The 18,130-nt window shown below is 32.0% G+C and overlaps 1 protein-coding gene across 2 annotated transcripts in view; it reads right to left on the bottom strand.

Moving 5' to 3' along the window:
- LOC145260201 (protein dachsous-like) overlaps window positions 1-18,130 on the bottom strand; it is a 610,187-nt gene that overhangs the window by 43,353 nt on the left and 548,704 nt on the right. For both annotated transcript variants that reach the window (XM_080118031.1, XM_080118027.1), the window contains exons 6-8: window positions 17,893-18,059; window positions 7,570-8,671; window positions 2,364-3,374 (exon numbers count right to left, since the gene is read on the bottom strand). In XM_080118031.1, coding sequence (XP_079974157.1) covers window positions 2,364-3,374; window positions 7,570-8,671; window positions 17,893-18,059 — 2,280 coding nt within the window. The remainder of the gene's footprint in view (window positions 1-2,363; window positions 3,375-7,569; window positions 8,672-17,892; window positions 18,060-18,130) is intronic.

Below are 18,130 nucleotides of genomic sequence, written 5' to 3'. Positions count from 1 at the left end.
GAAAGAAAGAAAAAACAGCATTAATCTTCAGACATCTCAGACTAAAAAAAATCTTAAAAGAAAGTTTCTAAGAATGATAAGAGTAAATAGAACTCTTCAGAAACGCTTTATTTAGATACTAGCAGGTTTATTCACAGTTGACCGAAGTATTAAATGAACCAAATAACAAATACATTTTCCAGTGCAAATAATTAGTGCTATTCCTCACATATATCCCTATAATGATTTTAATAAATACTAGCTGTACCTATCCGGCATTGTTCGGTAATGTACCTATTTTTATTGTTTTGTTTCTTCTTTATACTATAATAGCTTCTCTCTTCAAACTGATAGTGTTTGGAATTTCTTATCTGCTCCCTGTCTATCTGACTGTACCGACATGCAGACGTTTGCTCAACTCACGACTTAGAATGCCCTTAGAAATCAAACCTTTAATCCGCACTAGTCTTTTACATCATTTATGTCTTGGTAGCGGCGGGGGTGGGGGTAAATAAAGTTAAAAAAAAATAAAATAAAGAAAAAATGTCCACTGTACCTTGGAGTTCTAATTAAGTTCTCTTAAGTGAGTGAGTTGACCAATTGTCTAGAGAGGCTTCATTACTCTGAACTATAAGCATTTGGTTATTTTTAATTATTGCTGCTGTTAAATTTTCCATTTAAAAATTAGAACTTAAAACTAAAGTAAAAATGTAAACGTTTTCACAATTTGATTTGCTCATTCCTCTATGAATGGTTGTTTCTTTAGTTTTTAGTGTTTCAGAATACACCAACATGTTTGTAAACATAGGTTAGTGTCTCACTCTGTTGGAGAATAAAAATGAATCTAAGAAATGCAGATATCAATAGATCCCTCAACATTTAATTAGTTAAATTTAGTGCAAATTAGTGTAAATTTCGACAAGGGCTACACTGAGTGCATGATAATCCAGATCTGTAAAACAATCATTTCGAGGGTTGAATGAAAAATGGGTGTCAAAGTTGAGGCAGGGGACAAAAGTCAACTCTGTATGCAAAACAGGAGTTGAACGATGACAAATGGTTTTCGACCAGAGATTTTCTTTTTGGTATCTAAATAAAACGTTTCTGAAGAGTTCTATTTACTTATTTATTCTTATAAAATTTTCACATCAGTTTATCTAATGACAGTCATGTAAACAAGCCACTGCAAATGATACATAAACTGAATCTCAACGAATGTTAACACGTGTCTGTTCTGTACATGTCACTCATTGCATTAAGTTTAAAAGTTAAGTAAATTAAAAAGGTAACAGTCTCCCCTAAGTTCATTCTCTCCAAATAAAACCTTGACGAAAATTCAGCAAACATCTCTTTTTGCCTTTCTTTATGTATATATGAAAAACTTTTATTTTATTGAAAATGCTACAAATGCTTTCCAGTGTAAGTGTACGGTCATTTGTGTTTTGGACAAAAATGATTGGTTAAGGTTATCATAAAAAAGGAAAAGGAGGAGAATTACAAATATCGGTTGTAGGTCGGGAGGATAAATAGTCCATTCAATGAGGCAATAAAAAAAACTGACAATTTTTCACATGTCAATGATGATTAATACACATTATTGCAAACTTGCTTTCTCATTGGTCAATTGCCTTCATCCCTGAATATAAATGAAATCTTATAAATCTTCAACATACACACAAAAATACTAACTGCTTATGCCATTCATTTGGAGTTTGGTTGCGATTAATGTTGCATACCAATCAAGATTATAATCCTGACAATCAGTCTATCAGAAATTGGGCCATTTCAGTGTTTTTTTTAGCTGTCAGGCGGAGGTTTCTGTTCTGGGTTACCCTGGGAGGTCCACCATTCTAGGCGTTTCCTTTTGGCCTTCGGGTGGAACAAATTTATTGTTTGTTGTCAGAGACGCCCCCCCCCCCACTGAGAAATACTGACAGAGCTACTCAGGAATTTTTTGCAATGTCAGAGTGTTCCTTTTAGTTGCGCAGGTTCGATTCTTCCCACGTTGTGTCATATTCTTTCCTGGGGTGAGAAAGAGGTAAATATCTACTCAACAATTATATCAAAAATATCGCAACAACAACCTCCACATCAGACTCCAATTATGTAAAGAAATAAAAAAAAAAAATATCAACGCTAACCAAGATAGAAAAGGGCCAACCAGGTAAAGGTTAAGACTAGAATGTCACCCTTGACAGCTAAAAAACTGGCCCAAGCTTGTGATGTGTTTTCAAATTCTGTTTTCGAGCATGTGGCGAAGTTCTCTAGAATATGAAAATATGTATGAACAAATAAAAAGCGACTAGGATTAAAACTGATAAAAAATTAAAAAAAAACAAAACAAAAAAAACTATTTAAAATCTTAACAGGGAACATAAACTTACCTGTATTTTCATCAAGCAGGAATGTGCTCTTGGGATTTCCAGAGATGATGCTGTATGTGACAATTCCATTGCTGGAGTTACCCAAGTCTTCATCCACAGCAATCAGCTGCACGAGCGGGAATCCAATAGATTCATCTTCAGAGACCCTAATCATCATGGATCTGTTTATCTGAGGCTTGTTGTCATTTTCGTCTTCAATGGTGACCAACACTGTAATACTGGACGACAAACGAGAGGCCACATCTGGTGACTCATCTTGAGCCACCACTATAAAAGATGTGGTCTGTATCTTTTCATAGTCTATGTTTTTATTTACAGTAAGCTGACCAGATCTTGGGTCAATAGTGAACATCTCACTCCCAGAACTTCCAGACGACTTTAAAGAATACACAATGGTACCATTTGGACCAGAATCAAAGTCAGTAGCGGCAAATGTATACAGAGAGGTTCCAATGGGCGTGTTTTCTTGGACTGACAGTTCAACAGGGTCTTTATCAAACAATGGGGCATTGTCATTGACATCAATGACATCTATAATGACAGTGATGTTACTGCTCATGACACTGTAGGGGCCATTGTAGACTATTTTGACCCCTAAAGGATGAGATGAGGCCTCTTCAAAGTCAACGTCTTTGACGGTGTATATCTCACCGCTAGATACGTCAATTGTGAAGGCCCCAAAAATGTTCCCACCTACGAGGTAATAATTATAGCGTCCACTATCCATGTCACCATACTGAGCGTCGATCTGACCAACTGAAGTACGAATTGGCACATTTTCAGGAATGCTGAATGATATGTTCTTTGACGGAAACAAAGGTCTTTCATCTTTGTCATCTATAACTCGGATTATAACTTGCTGCCGGCTTTCCATCGGTACGGCTCCACTATCTCGAGCCACTACTGTAAGAGTGTATTTGTTTTGACTTTCGTAATCCAGAACTTCTCGTGTGATTATCTGACCGTTTTTAGGATGAATGGCAAAATTAGTTAGAGCATTGTTATCTCCTTCTGAAATAAAAAAAAAGAAATAGGTAGAAACATAATAGGAAAATGCATAATAAAAATTAATTTTAATAATAATATTATGACATTAAGTAAATTCTTTGTGTTACAAATTTGTTTACTATATAAATATTAGAAATATATACATTCTGAAACAAGCTTCAAATTAGTGCGTTGGGCATAAAAAATTTTCAGATAGAATTATAGGCTCTAAGTATAGTGAGTTTAGTGGACTCTTAAGAGGTTCCAGTTTGTGAGGTATTTTTGTAGAGCTGATCTTAGGAAATCATTTATACAAAAAAGTTTTAGGTAATACTCAAATGTGAAACATGTTACACGATAAACACAAAATAAGGAGTTCAAAAGCAGTTCACAAATATCTTATGATGAAAATTTACACGGAACATAGAATGCTTGTTCCCATTTTGAGAGTCTTTGTATAACAAGGAGGGGAGGTGCTCATTAGCTAAGATATTAAGTCAGAGACAATAATTTAAAGGCCATGGATTATTCACAAATCTGCAAAATTGTAATCTTTATTAGTAAATGTTCTATTTATATTCACTGTAGAAACTTTACTGAAAAATGTTGGACTTATTAAAATGGATAGGTTTAGATGTTTGTTTTCGCTGAGCAGACGACAATTTGAAAGAGTTGATGTATTGTGTATATGCGTGTGCGTTTGTGTCAGAGTGCATACGTTTATGATTGTCTGTGTATTTGAATTGAGAAACATTATTTTAGCTTCGTGACAGAAGGGCGAGGAAAGCTGGTATAAATATGTTAGCTATGTCATGGGGTTCGTTTGAAACTTTTTATTGAAGAAAAAATATTTTTCATGACTTCAGGTTGAATCAAAATTTGATGAATTTAGAGAAATGCATCCGGTTGGATAAAACTGTTTTTATTTATTTAATGGTGGAACTTGGGTAGGGTTTAATTATATAATAGGACGGTTTAACTCATTTAAATTAGACTTGAAAACGACCATGTTATAGTCAGCCGGGAAGTAGTCAGAGTATTGTATTCTACAGACGAACACATCTAAGAAAAACTGAAAATAAAACAGTCACAGAAATCTCTGTAAACAAAACTTATTAATCATCGTAACATATTTAGCTAAACGTACACTTGCTACTAATACTGACATAAATGGAAGAATATTGGATAAATAACGGGAACCTCGCTATAATTCCTGTACATATGAGACTACTGAAAGTCATTCTAAATAGTTTTATTTTGAACACCAAAAAATAAACTTCGTCGCTCGCTTCATTGGCAACTAAATTCGATTTCATTCGTATATCGTCAGTGAAAAGCAGATTTTGACTTTGGATTATAACCTCATTTTTTTATCAACTATTTCCTTAAATACTTAATTTAATAATTCATTCTATACCCATAGGGTTAAGCCTCGTTTTCATCACGTGATATCCCTCTCAACCCATCTCTATAATACTGCTGTAGTGATTTATTGAATTCTGAGTAACCATGGTTACCTGCATCGAACATTTTCCTTTATATGATTAGTCTATAAATCAACAAAACTTACATGGCCTTCAAGCCAAGGTGAACAGCGTAGTTATTGTACAAGATATATTCGCAGAATTCTTTTTTTCGAAACAAAAATTGCAAACATACATTTGTATTGATTTTTTTCCTACTTGAAATAAACAAGATAATAAAGAGATAAATTCATTCATTATGTTTAAAATGTAATAAGAGTCTGATAAAATCAAGTGAAGTGGAAATACGAGACGAACAACATTTTTTTTTTTAAATTAAGCAAATTATTCTTTAAGAATTTCAATTAAAACTGACAATGCATTCATACGATTAGAAATAATGTAATCTGATATGAATATACTTTTGTCTAGTATTTAGTTTAAAAAGATTTTCACCTGGTTGCTTTATTAATTCATTTTCAAGTTGATTTATCTGTTATAAACATAAGACTATGAAGAAGACATTCAAAGGATTTAAACATTTTTATGCACTAAAGAACCTCAATAATTAATGATTAAATTAATTTTGTGCTTTTGAATTTTTAGATGAGGATTGATAATTCCTGTGATTTGCATTATTCAAACTACTGTTTTCATTTTTAGTGTTATTTTTATAATGTTTCGGTCGATGTAACCTCCGATCTTCACATCTGGACAGAATTTTAAACAGAACTCTTTACTTAATCCACAAAGATCCATAGCGTAGTGGATAAACTATGTTGTAAAATTCAGTTATAAATTACATTTTTCCGGAGGTTGAAGGTTGAATGCTCAGAGTGGGCGACACTTAAAAATACAACTGCAAAATACTTACATCTACCCAGTCATGGCTGACTGACCAAGAGCATGCTACTCCCATGGATTAAATAAAGTGTTCTGTTTGATATTCCGTGCAGATTTTAGAGTCTGATAAAAGCATTGCCCAGTTTGACAAGATACACCTGAAGAAGGTCAAAGGTTACACCAATCGAAATGTTGTACAAATAATCTAAATTATATAAACCCTTTTCTTTCTCTTCCTAATTTTTTAAACTCATATTCACCCAAACGAAGCAAATTGTCACTGAGATGCAAAGGGTTACTGTAAATTAGGGACCATTCCTACAGGAGGACTAAGTAGAGAGTTGAGCAGCAAAATGTTCGTTCACATTACATTTAAACATCTGCGTGTTATTTCAGCCGAAAAAGTAAGAAACAGGGAGAGTATACCAAAGTTCCAGAGAAGAAATTATTGGAGTAGAAGGCTCTCCAGCATCGGGAAACCTCTACAGTGAATGTATGGAATTTCGCTTTTTGTTGGGCTAGTCGGGAAGTATTTATGTGGCGATAAAAGGCAAGCACAAGAGGAGATTAATTCATGCACAAACAACATAGCTGAGCAGCCCCGTCGACATTATGCTTCTCAAAGAGAAAGTAAACCTATGTCTAAAGAATCATGCCTCACTCAGAACAGGGCAACTAGTGATGTGCAGTGCTATTTATAACTTGTCCCATCTTACTACATAAATGTTGAAACAAAGGAAAAATAACTCAAGCATGTGTGCATGTAAAAAGTCGGGTCATTTTGACCTTGTATTTATATTGCAAACATGTCGCACTCTTCTAAACCCATGAAATTACTTTTTAAATTGGAGATATTCTGCTTGAGTAATAAAGACAAAGACATTTTTCAATATGTACTTAATTGTTATTTGCAATGAAATCAATTAAAGACACTTAAAGAGTACATGAGTTGAAATATTATGATTGGAAAAGCCTGTTTATTTATGAGAAATCAGAAACCAAATCACAATGCGAGAGACTTTAAAAAAATAAGTTATTTAAATCCAAATATTTAACATCAACAAGCCTTTTATTTGTGAAGACATTTTCTTTCTTTATTGTCGAAATCTAAAAATGTTGTCGCCATAGACACCAGACTTCTTTTGATGGTTAAATGTCTAAATATTTGTAGTAAAAACGTCGGTACATATGCATAAGCATTAAAATTTTTTTTTTTTTTTTTTTTAAGATATGTTTACTGTTAAATTAAAGTTACTTTTAATCAATTCTAATTTTTTAATGTAGACATTTTAATTGGTTCATTTTTATTATATGAGGAGCGTTTTAAAAGTAATGTCTCCTATTTTTTATTTGCCTGAATGAATCAGAAGGGATTGCAAATTGTTCTGATGACTAAACTTGTGCATTCATGACCTGAAAATTTGATCTTTGTTGCTGATATTGACAATGGAATGGGAGACTAAGAAAGCAACCTCTGTTATGGACATGCGTCAAAAGCAAACCTGCATCATAGAATTCTTGGCAAAAGTGTATTTAGAATGGTGGTAACTATGTAGAAAATTAAATTCTTGAGCACAAGAAGTCACTCATTATAATAGTACCACTCCAGTCTTCGAAGCTCTAAGGTTTTAAGTTTAAAAAAATAGGAGGATTTACTTTTGGAACCACCCTCGTATTTCCAATTTTAATCTTTCAAAGAAATTTATTTTTTATTTGATTAACTCGAAGACGAAGGATATTTAAATTGTTGCTGTTAGGTTTTAATTTCAACAAAAAAAAAAAAAAAAAAAAAAAAGGAAAAGAAATTAGTGTTAAAAATATTAGAATTATGAATCGTTAAATTTAGATAAACTGACAAAAAATTATATTAAACAATTGTTTATGCAATTGTAAAAAGAAAAAGATATATTTACCTTTATCAAAGAAGTAAGTAATACTTCCATTTTCTCTGGCATCAGGATCAGTGGCCACTACCTTCAGGACAGGAGTTCCTTTGGCTTTATTTTCAAGAACCACTGCATTTTTCTTTGAAGTAAACAGTGGAGCATTGTCATTTACATCCAATACACTGATATCCACAATAGCCGAAGCCTTGCGTGGTGGTTTGCCCTGGTCACTGACTTCAACAATTATTGAGTAGTGAATTTTAGTCTCATGGTCAAGCATTCGCCTCAAAGTGACCTCTCCGTAAAACGGATTAATTGCAAATTCCGAACTATGACCCCGTATTGAAAAATTAAGATTGGCATTCGGTCCACTATCCCGATCAGTTGCACTCACAATTCCAACCACTGTTCCAACAGCTTGATTCTCAAGGATGTTGAATGCATATTTCTTGCGAGAGAATATTGGGTCATTATCATTCGCATCTAAGACTTGAACTCTGATATCAGCTGATGCGGATAGTTGGGGAAATCCATTATCAACAGCAACTACGGTCAGATAATACAAATCTTGCAGTTCTCTATCAATTTTATCACGGACATATAGACGGCTGTTATTTGGATAAATACCAAACTTTGAAGATTGTGGTGTCTCTTCCAGGCTGTACGTGATCTGTCCATTCGTCCCCGAATCTGGATCATTGGCGAGAACCTGTCCAAAAACCTTAGGTCCAGAGTCTGTTTCTGTTACACTCATTTCATAAAGTCTTCTATCAAAATATGGAGAATTATCATTAACGTCAAGAACGTTGACAAATACAAGAAGTTCTGTCCTTTGAGGAGGAATACCCAAATCCTCAGCAGCTATTTTCAAAGTGTAATTATTTTGTAGTTCATAATCGAGTTTTCTTTTTATGTGGAGGTCACCCCGATCCCTGTCGATCCAGAAGATTCCACTTTTATCATTGACAAGCGTGTAGAAGATTTCTCCATTGAGTCCGCTGTCCAAATCTTTGGCTACAACCGAATAGAAGGGTGTCGTCGTGGTTTTGTCTTCACGCACAGATATCGATAAATTGGATCCGAGAAATTGAGGAGCATTATCATTCACATCAGTAATGGTAATGTTCACCTGAATTCAAAGAATAAAGTAATAAAAAAATTTTCATTAAAAAGAAATGAAAAGACATAAGTTTTAAACGCTTTTAACTGTCTATTATAATAAAGAGCGATGTGTTTTTATTTGTCTTTATATAACTGATTTAAAAATTGCTTTTTCAAGAAAATTGTTGTAATTTTGAATTTTGTCATCAATTTCAAAAAAATTCTCATTATGTTTCTATTTTTATTCTTTTTTCTTATATTTTTAGTGTAACTGTTAATCTCGAGTTGTATGTTACCATTCTGCATTTTTTAAAAAAAGAATGTAATGTTTACTTAATTCTAAAGAAAAAAGAATCTATATTTTAATACCTTCGTTTCAACTGTCTTCTATAATAAGAACAATGTGATTTTATTTTTAATTTTCTATGTGTTTAAAATTGTTTATCCAGAAAATTTAAATTTATTTTAATTTGGAATTTTTTTATCAATTAAAAAAAAATTCTGTTCATTAACTTCGTATTTGTATTTTATTTCTTTATTACTATAATTTATCTATTCTTACATCATTATATAATTAACCACAGTATAAAAACAAACTTCATATATGCTAAATATATAATCTATACAGTAAGAACGAACATACATAAAAATGGGACAAATAAGAACATAAAAAGTAAAAAAAATTAGGAAAAGTTTTGTCTAATCGATCAGTTTCGTTTCAATGACATCAAGTAGTAAATAAGAATGAAATTGCAAATCAAGGATGTTGAACAAAAATATTAAAAAGAAATAAAATATGAATTTCTGCTATTGGCTATTTCTAACACGTGAGTGTTTTGTTTGAATAAGGATTTTTTATACAGTTTATAGAATTCCTTAGATTAAACAAGGTCATTGATTTCTGGTAGCTTTTTTCTTTTTATATCTTGTCATAGTAAGCTGTTAGTTTCTTAGTTTAACTGTCTCTCACATCGACATTTTTGACTTGCTTTCATTCATCTTACATTTGATTTTCTGTTATTCTTTGACAGTTGAATAACATGAAATGGTTTTAAACATGAAACTGAAATAAAAGCAAAAAAAAAAAGGTAAAAATATTAATAAAAAAATAAATATTTCTGTGTGTAAATACAGCTTACATGTTTTAAGTTATAGAACAAATTTCTATTCTTTAAGGATCACAGAAAGAACATAATTTTGAGTATTTTTGATATATTTTCTACAGAGATAAAAAGCCATTAATAGATATTTTTTCTGCCCCAGAAAGCCATAAAACACTTCAGGTATAACAATAATCGTTAATCTTTATTTTAAACGAACCTGGGTGCCCGGCGTTGCCCGGGTGTTTGGAGGTGCATGTTGTAAACCCTGACGTCTTTGCTCTTGCACCCATCGCCAAACCGGAAGTGACATAGGTTTAAATTAAAGGTAGACAATCGAAAACAGGCGGTGACTTTCGAAAGTTTCAGCGAAAAAAGCGACCCCGTCCCTGTAGAAAACTGCCCAGTTGAGGGTGAAGAAATTAATATTTTTGCCAATTTTTCGATATTTGTCGTCCGAAGGGTCAAGCTTCAAAATGATACCGATCTCGTGAAAATCCGTTACTTCTGTCAAAAGTTTTAGGCAAAGATATAAACATACATACATTTAAACAGACAGGTGTGATTTATGTTATAGATAATATTGTTATAAAGCCCTCTTTAAGAAAATAAAGTTAAGCCCTCTTCAGGGAATTAAGAAAAGGCAGTCAACCTACGCGCAAATACAATAGTCACACTTCATGTTTATTGCTTTATCTGAGTTGGCATTTATAAGTACTTAATTTCCCTCAATGCTTGTGTTAATTTCTGGTGGTCTGGAGGTAGACTACCAGCCTATAGAGTCGAGGGTGAATTTGTAACTGGATTTACATCTCCTGACTGGCAATAAGTATCACTCTGTACATATTTGCTTAAGAATCTGTAGTTAGGAAATATTTTTAACATATCGTTTTATATTTATAGTGTTGGGACGATTAACCGGAATCAGAAAAATTGGGAACTTTAGGTGGTATCTGAAAAATCTGTGCCTATGTTCCAATGCCAAAAATGATTCTTTTAATTATCTTCTTTTTTTTTTTTATTATTTGATTTTGTTTAAAACAACTTCCACTGCTGGTAACAATGATAAAATAAATATTTATTGATTTTTAAACTAACAGTAAAACTAAAATCTATAGATCACCTGCACAAATGCTTTTTTTTTACGTTTGAGAAAATATGTGCTGATTGATATGGTGATTGGGAAAAATAACTTTATAGTTAAATATTTAAACATTTAAAAAAAAAAAAAAAAAATCGGAATCAGTAATTGTATTGGAATCGTCGCATCACTAATATATAATAGGGAATTTGATCACCTTGCATAGATAGTAGATCATTTCCGCAAAGTCCCAAGTTCTGAGCCATTCTTTCAATATCGCTCGTTTTGCATAAATCTCCTTACACTGTCCAAATTTAATTTCCATACGAGGTTGTTAGAACTAAGCCAGTCTTTATGACTCACATTACATCATTCTCATAAAATGTCTCTCCATACAACGCATGTCCTCAACCTTCACTGGTCAGATTTCACTTCCATACATCAAGCTGTATATATATGCTTTTTTTTTTTTTTTACATAGGCATCACCACTTATCAAGGCCCAGAGACCACTCGAGGATGAGGGTTAAGAGTGTACAGTAGTCAATTGAACAATATAGTAATAGTTAGTAATAGGAATTAGGTAAATTTGTTAACTAAGTGGAACGGCTCATCAAGAACTTGTTTACGTTGGACTTGAACACAACCAGATTGTAGTCAGCTGGAAATCAGGAGAACGGAAGACAGTTCCACAGGCGTGCAGTTCTAAGAAAGAAGCTTTGTTCATGGAATCTACTTTTAGGTTTAGGCACAGATAACGAGTGGGGGAAATTATTGATAGTGTTTTCAGCTAGATGAGTGCTTCTTGTGAAAGTTTGGCGAGGGGGGACCATAGACTGAAGCTCAGTCGAGCACTTGCCATGAAAATAACGATAAAGCAGAAACAAACTCGCAAAATCTCTTCTGATTGACAGCAGTAACATTTTGCTGGTTAGTAATATCAAGTGGTTTTTATTTTCCCTTAAAAACTTATTTATTAATTAATAGCATCACTCATGCCAATGTTTTTGTCAGTATAAAAACTGTCAGCACAAAAGGCTCACTATATTTGTATAGAATGAAAATATTCTCAGATCACATAAAACGTTAAAATTTGGCTGCTTTAGTTTACAAAAGATGGTCACATATTTAATCTAATATTAATATTAAAAAAAAAAAAAAAAAGAAAACAAAAGCTACTTGTTTATTGCTAGAATGTAGAGATTTTTACAATTTGTGCCGATTGGAGTTCCTATTTTAAAGAGTAGTTTATTATAAGGAAGCACCGAAATTTCGTGTTCGAAAAATGTTTTCCATTATAGAAGGGTAAAAATAGCAAGTTCGAAAATATCTCTAGAGAAATAATACATTTTTAAAATATCACGAGAAATTAGTCAAAATGATATTTTTAATTATAGCAAAGCAACAAACAATAACGTTACTTGCTTTCAGGGGAGAAGAGTTATTAGGTAAATTTAGTTTCAGTTGTACTTCATGAACTGAGAGAATATTTTTTTATGTATTTTTAATAGTTTGAGTGAAAAATCGATATTTTTAGAAATTAAAAAATCCAAAAAACTATAATCATAAAAAAATTAACATACAATATACCAGAGTAGAACTTTTGTCACATTACGTTAATTTCAACCTGCGTATTTATGCTTGATTAAAGAGATTAACAAAACGATTTCAATTGGTCGAACTTAATTCAACGTCTCAAATTCTGCCTTAAGTTATATGCTAATGTACACAAGAAACTTTATAATTGCTTAGAGGAAAAGAAAAGACTCAGAATAGTTTTTTTAATTTTTTATTCTAAAACATGATTAATGAGACAGAGCCGTGAATCTGATTAACGAAACCAAGGTTATTTATTCAGACGATTAAAAAAAATTGACCCCCCCTCCCGCGGAAAAAAAAAACTATTCAAATGAGTTCTGACCATAAAATACAATTATACCATTGCAACTTTTCACATAAGTTGACGAAAAATATTTTAAAAATTTTATTCTTTGCCAAGTATATTTTACAAAAAGTAAATGGTTATCGATTAGTTGTTTTCCGACATCAATCCTCTGCAAGTTATTTAATGCCGAATCCAATAATTTTGCAAAGAAAGATTTTATGCTTCAAGCTCTTTATATCTTTAAATATTTATTCATAGTTTGGTGTGATTGATTTGTTCTATGGCATATCGACACTCTTCAGGTTATTTAATGCCGAATCCAGTAATTTGAGGAAAACATTTTAATTCAAGTGCTTTATATCTTCAAATATTTATTCATGGTGTTAAAATTCAGCTGTTTTAAATGAAAAAAAAATTACGAAAAATTATCGCCAATAAGAATCAATGTTTTATAAGATATAAACTACATTTTGTTCAATTAATGTTTCTTTAATGTTAAATTTGAGTTCCAGTTGAGAACTTTTAGCAACACTAAACCATTGAAACTGATATGGCGACTGACAATTTGTATATACCATCAATACCAATATGACGACTGATAATCTTTGCATAATACAATCAATAGTTTTTGCTAATTACCTCTTCACTCAAAACAAATTTAAAGAGCAATGACCGTTTCTACTTTGACCAACCATCCATAATCACAAATGCTACCCGAATTAATTACAATAACAAACTATGCAGACTACAATGAAAAAAGAAAGAAAAAACTATCTTTTATGGAGTGTCGTGGCAATTGCCAATTTCACAATATTTTTACCATTATTCCTTACGTATTTCTTCAGGTTTCTATCGTAGCTGGTAACCATCTGGGAATGAGAACGAGAGATCCCAGTAGATAAAATAAAAAGTTTAGAAACTTCTGCCATCATTAACTAACACAGCTGTCGAAAAACAGAAGAGTATCATGCATGTGTATGGAGTATGATGATGTATGGAAGTGAAATTAGGCAAGCGAGGGTTGAGGACATGCGTTGCATGGAGAGAAATAATGAGAATGATACAATGGATGCATAATGTGAGGATTAAATCTGATGACCAAGGTAAGATTAAATTTGGTCAATACAGAGATATGTTCAGAAAACTTAGATAGTCTGGTCACATTGAGAGAATGGATAAAATGGCTCGTTTTAGATGTAAAAGCGTTGAGATTACAGAGTCAGTAAACTGGGGAAGGCCAAGGAAAATATGAGGGGGAGTGATAAAGATGGAATTTTAGATAGACAGAGAGGGGATAAATAAAGATCTTTTTATATTGACTTATACATTAATAATAGTATTAAACCATGCAAAGGTTGTGACAATATGGAAATTGTAGAAACAAAGACCAAATTTAGTAAAAACGTGAGGGACATGACAGGTTTTATTTAATAAAAAGAATTTTAAAATTAGAAGGTTAGTAATACACAAATTTTCACTGTACGCAACAATTTTATAATTTGGAATATTTCTTTTAGATATTGGTTAGTTTGGAAGCCAATTTCTAAAAGTCATCTGATATGTTAGCATTTCTCTTCATGCAACGCATGTCCTCAACCTTCCCTGATCAGATTTCACTTTCTTGCATAATCATACTGCATGCATATGACAGACACTCTTCTATAAGACAAAGAAAAAGTTTTAACTAAAAAAATAGTTTAATTAACCGGACACCTCGCTTAATGTAAATTACAAATCATTATCTAAAAAATACCAATAAATGAACATTAATTTATTACATCCGTTGTATAGTTTTATATAAATATAATCTATCCATCCTATTATAGAAAAGTTTGTGAGTAAAAGATGTGCCGTTTTTTGCTAGCCTACGAACAAAACCATTTCAACAGTTGGGGAGGGGGCCAAGAAATCAAATAGCAAATCAGACAACCCTCACTGTCTGAAATGATTTTGGAAAGAAATCTTTCACTCTAAATAAAAAGTAAATGATGTATCCTTTAGGTCATTAGAAATGATTATTTCTATATGAAAAGTTAAATTAGTTTTACCTCATATACGAACACTGGAAGACCATTTTTTTGTCATATTTGACAGAAGGTATACACTAATATTTATATATATAGACGAAACATTTTTCCTGTTAAAAATGGGTAAAAGTTATATCCCGTCAACTTATAGTATTTCATGCTATATTAAATATATAGGTTGAATATGGTTAAATTTGTGTTCATTTTCATATTAAATATAAATCTATTAATCTATTTATTCATCGAACGGATACCATAATACTTTGTTTGCTGCACCTTATCATAAAGGTCCATACAAAAATTCAGGCAGATTGGCTCAGTAATTTGCGAGAAAAAGTTGAACAGACAAACAAACTTACAGAAATACAATATAGATGTTTTTATCCAATTTTCATTTTCTTATTGTATGGCAGAACCAGAGAGATATGAGGTAAGTATTATCTACTGTTTTACACACTTGACATATCAGTGACGCATCTCACATTATAGATTGTTTATAGGACGATATATATAAAAAAAAAATTAGATAAGAATATTGGTGGCTTCCACATCTTGATCACCTATTAGGACTATCTTTTCGGTTTATGTCCACTAAAATAGATGCCATATTATTAATTCCAGAAACTAGCTGTTCTGTGTAGAAGTTCCATAAAGTTAAGATATTTAATAATGTAGATAGGTAATATTAATATATTTTTCTTTTTAATGTAGTCTGTAATGGCATCCATTCAGTCTCGAGAGACAAGGAATATCCCTTGTAAGGGTGCTTGTGCATGTAATTGTGAAGCAAGAGTTGTGCAATCACTAATCGCACTTCTCTGGAGTTGGCAATGTCTGAATCCAGTGGTAAAGAGAAGTCCATGATGACTGGGAGAAAAACCGAGATAAGTGGAGAGCACATACAACACTTGGTATTCTCAAACGGCTACACATTTTGTTAATGACGAGGTTCAACATTGCTTAACTTTAGTGATCTAATGGGAACAGGTGTGTCAGTGTTACTGTGTCGTATATTATGGAAAATTGTAATCTGCTTCGATTAGTCTTCGATTAACTTAGATTTTGGCAGTGTTACATTTTACATATGTTAAATCATCATAAAAAGTCAGAGATCACAAGTTCGGATCGTTAAAGGAGCTAAATAAAAACCATCTTAAGATGCATTCATTCAATTTGTGCGCTTTGCAATGATAATGTTTTTTTAAACCCAAGCTTAACAAACCAAAGAAAATACTATTGAAAACCTAAGTATGAAAAACCAAAAAACTGCTATTTGAAACCTATACATGACAAACCAAATTGCTATTTCAAACCTAAGCGCGACAGACCAATGAAATTGATATTTGAAACCTCAGTGTGACAAACCAATGAAAAATCTAAAGGCAGAGCTTAACAAAGCAAAGAAAATGCTATTTCAAACCTAAGCGTAACAGACCAAAGTAAATACTATACAAATATGACAGACTAACAACAGTCCTTTATAAAGAAGCTTGTTTGCATCTAAAAACTGTAGTACTTCCTAAGTATTTTTGCCAGTTCGTACCAATTTGTAGGTTGACATGGTAGGTACAAAGGCAGTTATAACTGTACAGACATATAGATATAGGTTTTATACATTTCTTTCACTACCAGAAATCTTTTTCAATTGGAAAAAAAAGCATTAAGTTACTGATTTTTTTTTTACTAATTCAATGTTAAAATTTAACATTTATAATTACTTATGGTACTTAATGTAGCCAATAAAAGATTTTCCTTCTGTTGTAAATGCTATAAAAATGTACAGAGTTGATTTTTTCTAATATTTATTCAGTAAAAATCTTAAGCAAAGCAATCCAATTATTTTTGTACTCAGTGCCTAAGAAACATTGGCAAACTCTTTTAGAGTCTAAACTTCTTGGGCAAATTTTCAAATTATTCCCCGAAAGATAACTAATATCGTCTTTGAAAATTACAAATTGTTTCTATTTACTTGTCTCTTCACGAGGGCATAGTTAGACATTATTTTCGTTTTTAATGTGGAGGGAAATCTGTCTCCCAAATAAGGGTATTTGTTTTGGAAATTGATTCTCATAAAAATCAAAACTATAAATTCTTTATTTCTTTTTATATTGTCACACACACGTACATTATAACAATTTTTTTTATACCTATAGTATTTCATGCTCATACAATCATGAGTGCAGAATATGGTTGCAGGATTCAAACCAGTCAGCAAAGTCAACCTTGGCTTTGAAGGTTAGCGTTCCTCCACTCAGCCATCAGAAATTAACATTTAATTAAGTTACTTATAGAGCCATATATATATGTGTGTGTGTCTGTGTGTGTGTGTGTGTGTGTGTGTGTGTGTGAGAGGACGTCGACAAGACATGAGGGGAGGGGCAAGTGGAACAGATACAAAAGGGTTTACAAAATGTCATAAAATTTTAACCATAGAATAGTATTGTCTTCAAAAAGCCTACAAATCTTCATGTAATTTCGTCCCATAGAACCAAAGTTACAAGCATTTCAATATTCAATTTGGCTAAGAGTATAGACATACCTTATATAAATAAAATATATATATATATATATATATATATATATATATATATATATATATATATATAAAACCTTTGTTTTTGCAATTTCCTACGTTCGAAATCTCGGTGACTATTAATCAGAATTTAAATGAAGGCTCATTGGAAAGCTAATGACCTGAGTTGTGTAGTGGGCTATGTAACATTTGCCCTTAAGGTCGCACATTATTGTTTCAACAAGTGGGGGTTACTTTTCTATATTAATTTAACGTTGGAAATTATAACTATTTGAAGATTTAAACAACAAAAAATTATACTTTGAATGTTAATTTTTTTGTTCAAAACTTTCTATTGTTGCCAATTAAATAATTTTGTTTAGCACCTGTGCTGAAATATTTAGAAATCAATTTTTAACATAGGGAGAGGAAGGAAGTTAATTATTCTGTATTTTCACTTGATAAACAAAAGATACCATAAAAACTGAATTTAACCTGAAAATCCTATCCAAAAAAAATTGCACAAGCGTTTTAATCTCGATTATTTTCACATAATTCACAAGCTTTATCTGGTTGTTCTGCTGGCAATATATGAAGCCATTTCTTTTTGATTAGCATAATTTGTCAATTAAATATATTACTTACCTGCGATGTACCGTAAACTGCTGGGGACCCAGATGCAGCTTGAATATTTAACAGAACAGATGGCACCATGTCATGGTCGAGGGGATTGGCAACTGTGATTACACCTGTAAGAGTGTTAATCTTGAACAGATTCTGACGATCCCCAGACACAACTGAATAAGTTATAGCTGAAAATACAAATAAAAGATAAATGTCATGCAAATGAAAAATATGTATATAAAAAGCCGACATTATTTGA

Source organism: Euprymna scolopes, chromosome 3, assembly GCF_053919585.1.
Source record: "Euprymna scolopes isolate OS-2025 chromosome 3, ASM5391958v1, whole genome shotgun sequence".
In the NCBI taxonomy this organism is placed as follows: Eukaryota; Metazoa; Mollusca; class Cephalopoda; order Sepiida; family Sepiolidae; genus Euprymna; species Euprymna scolopes.
Note: the sequence above shows the minus strand (reverse complement) of the source record. Positions and strands in the feature narration are given on the sequence as shown.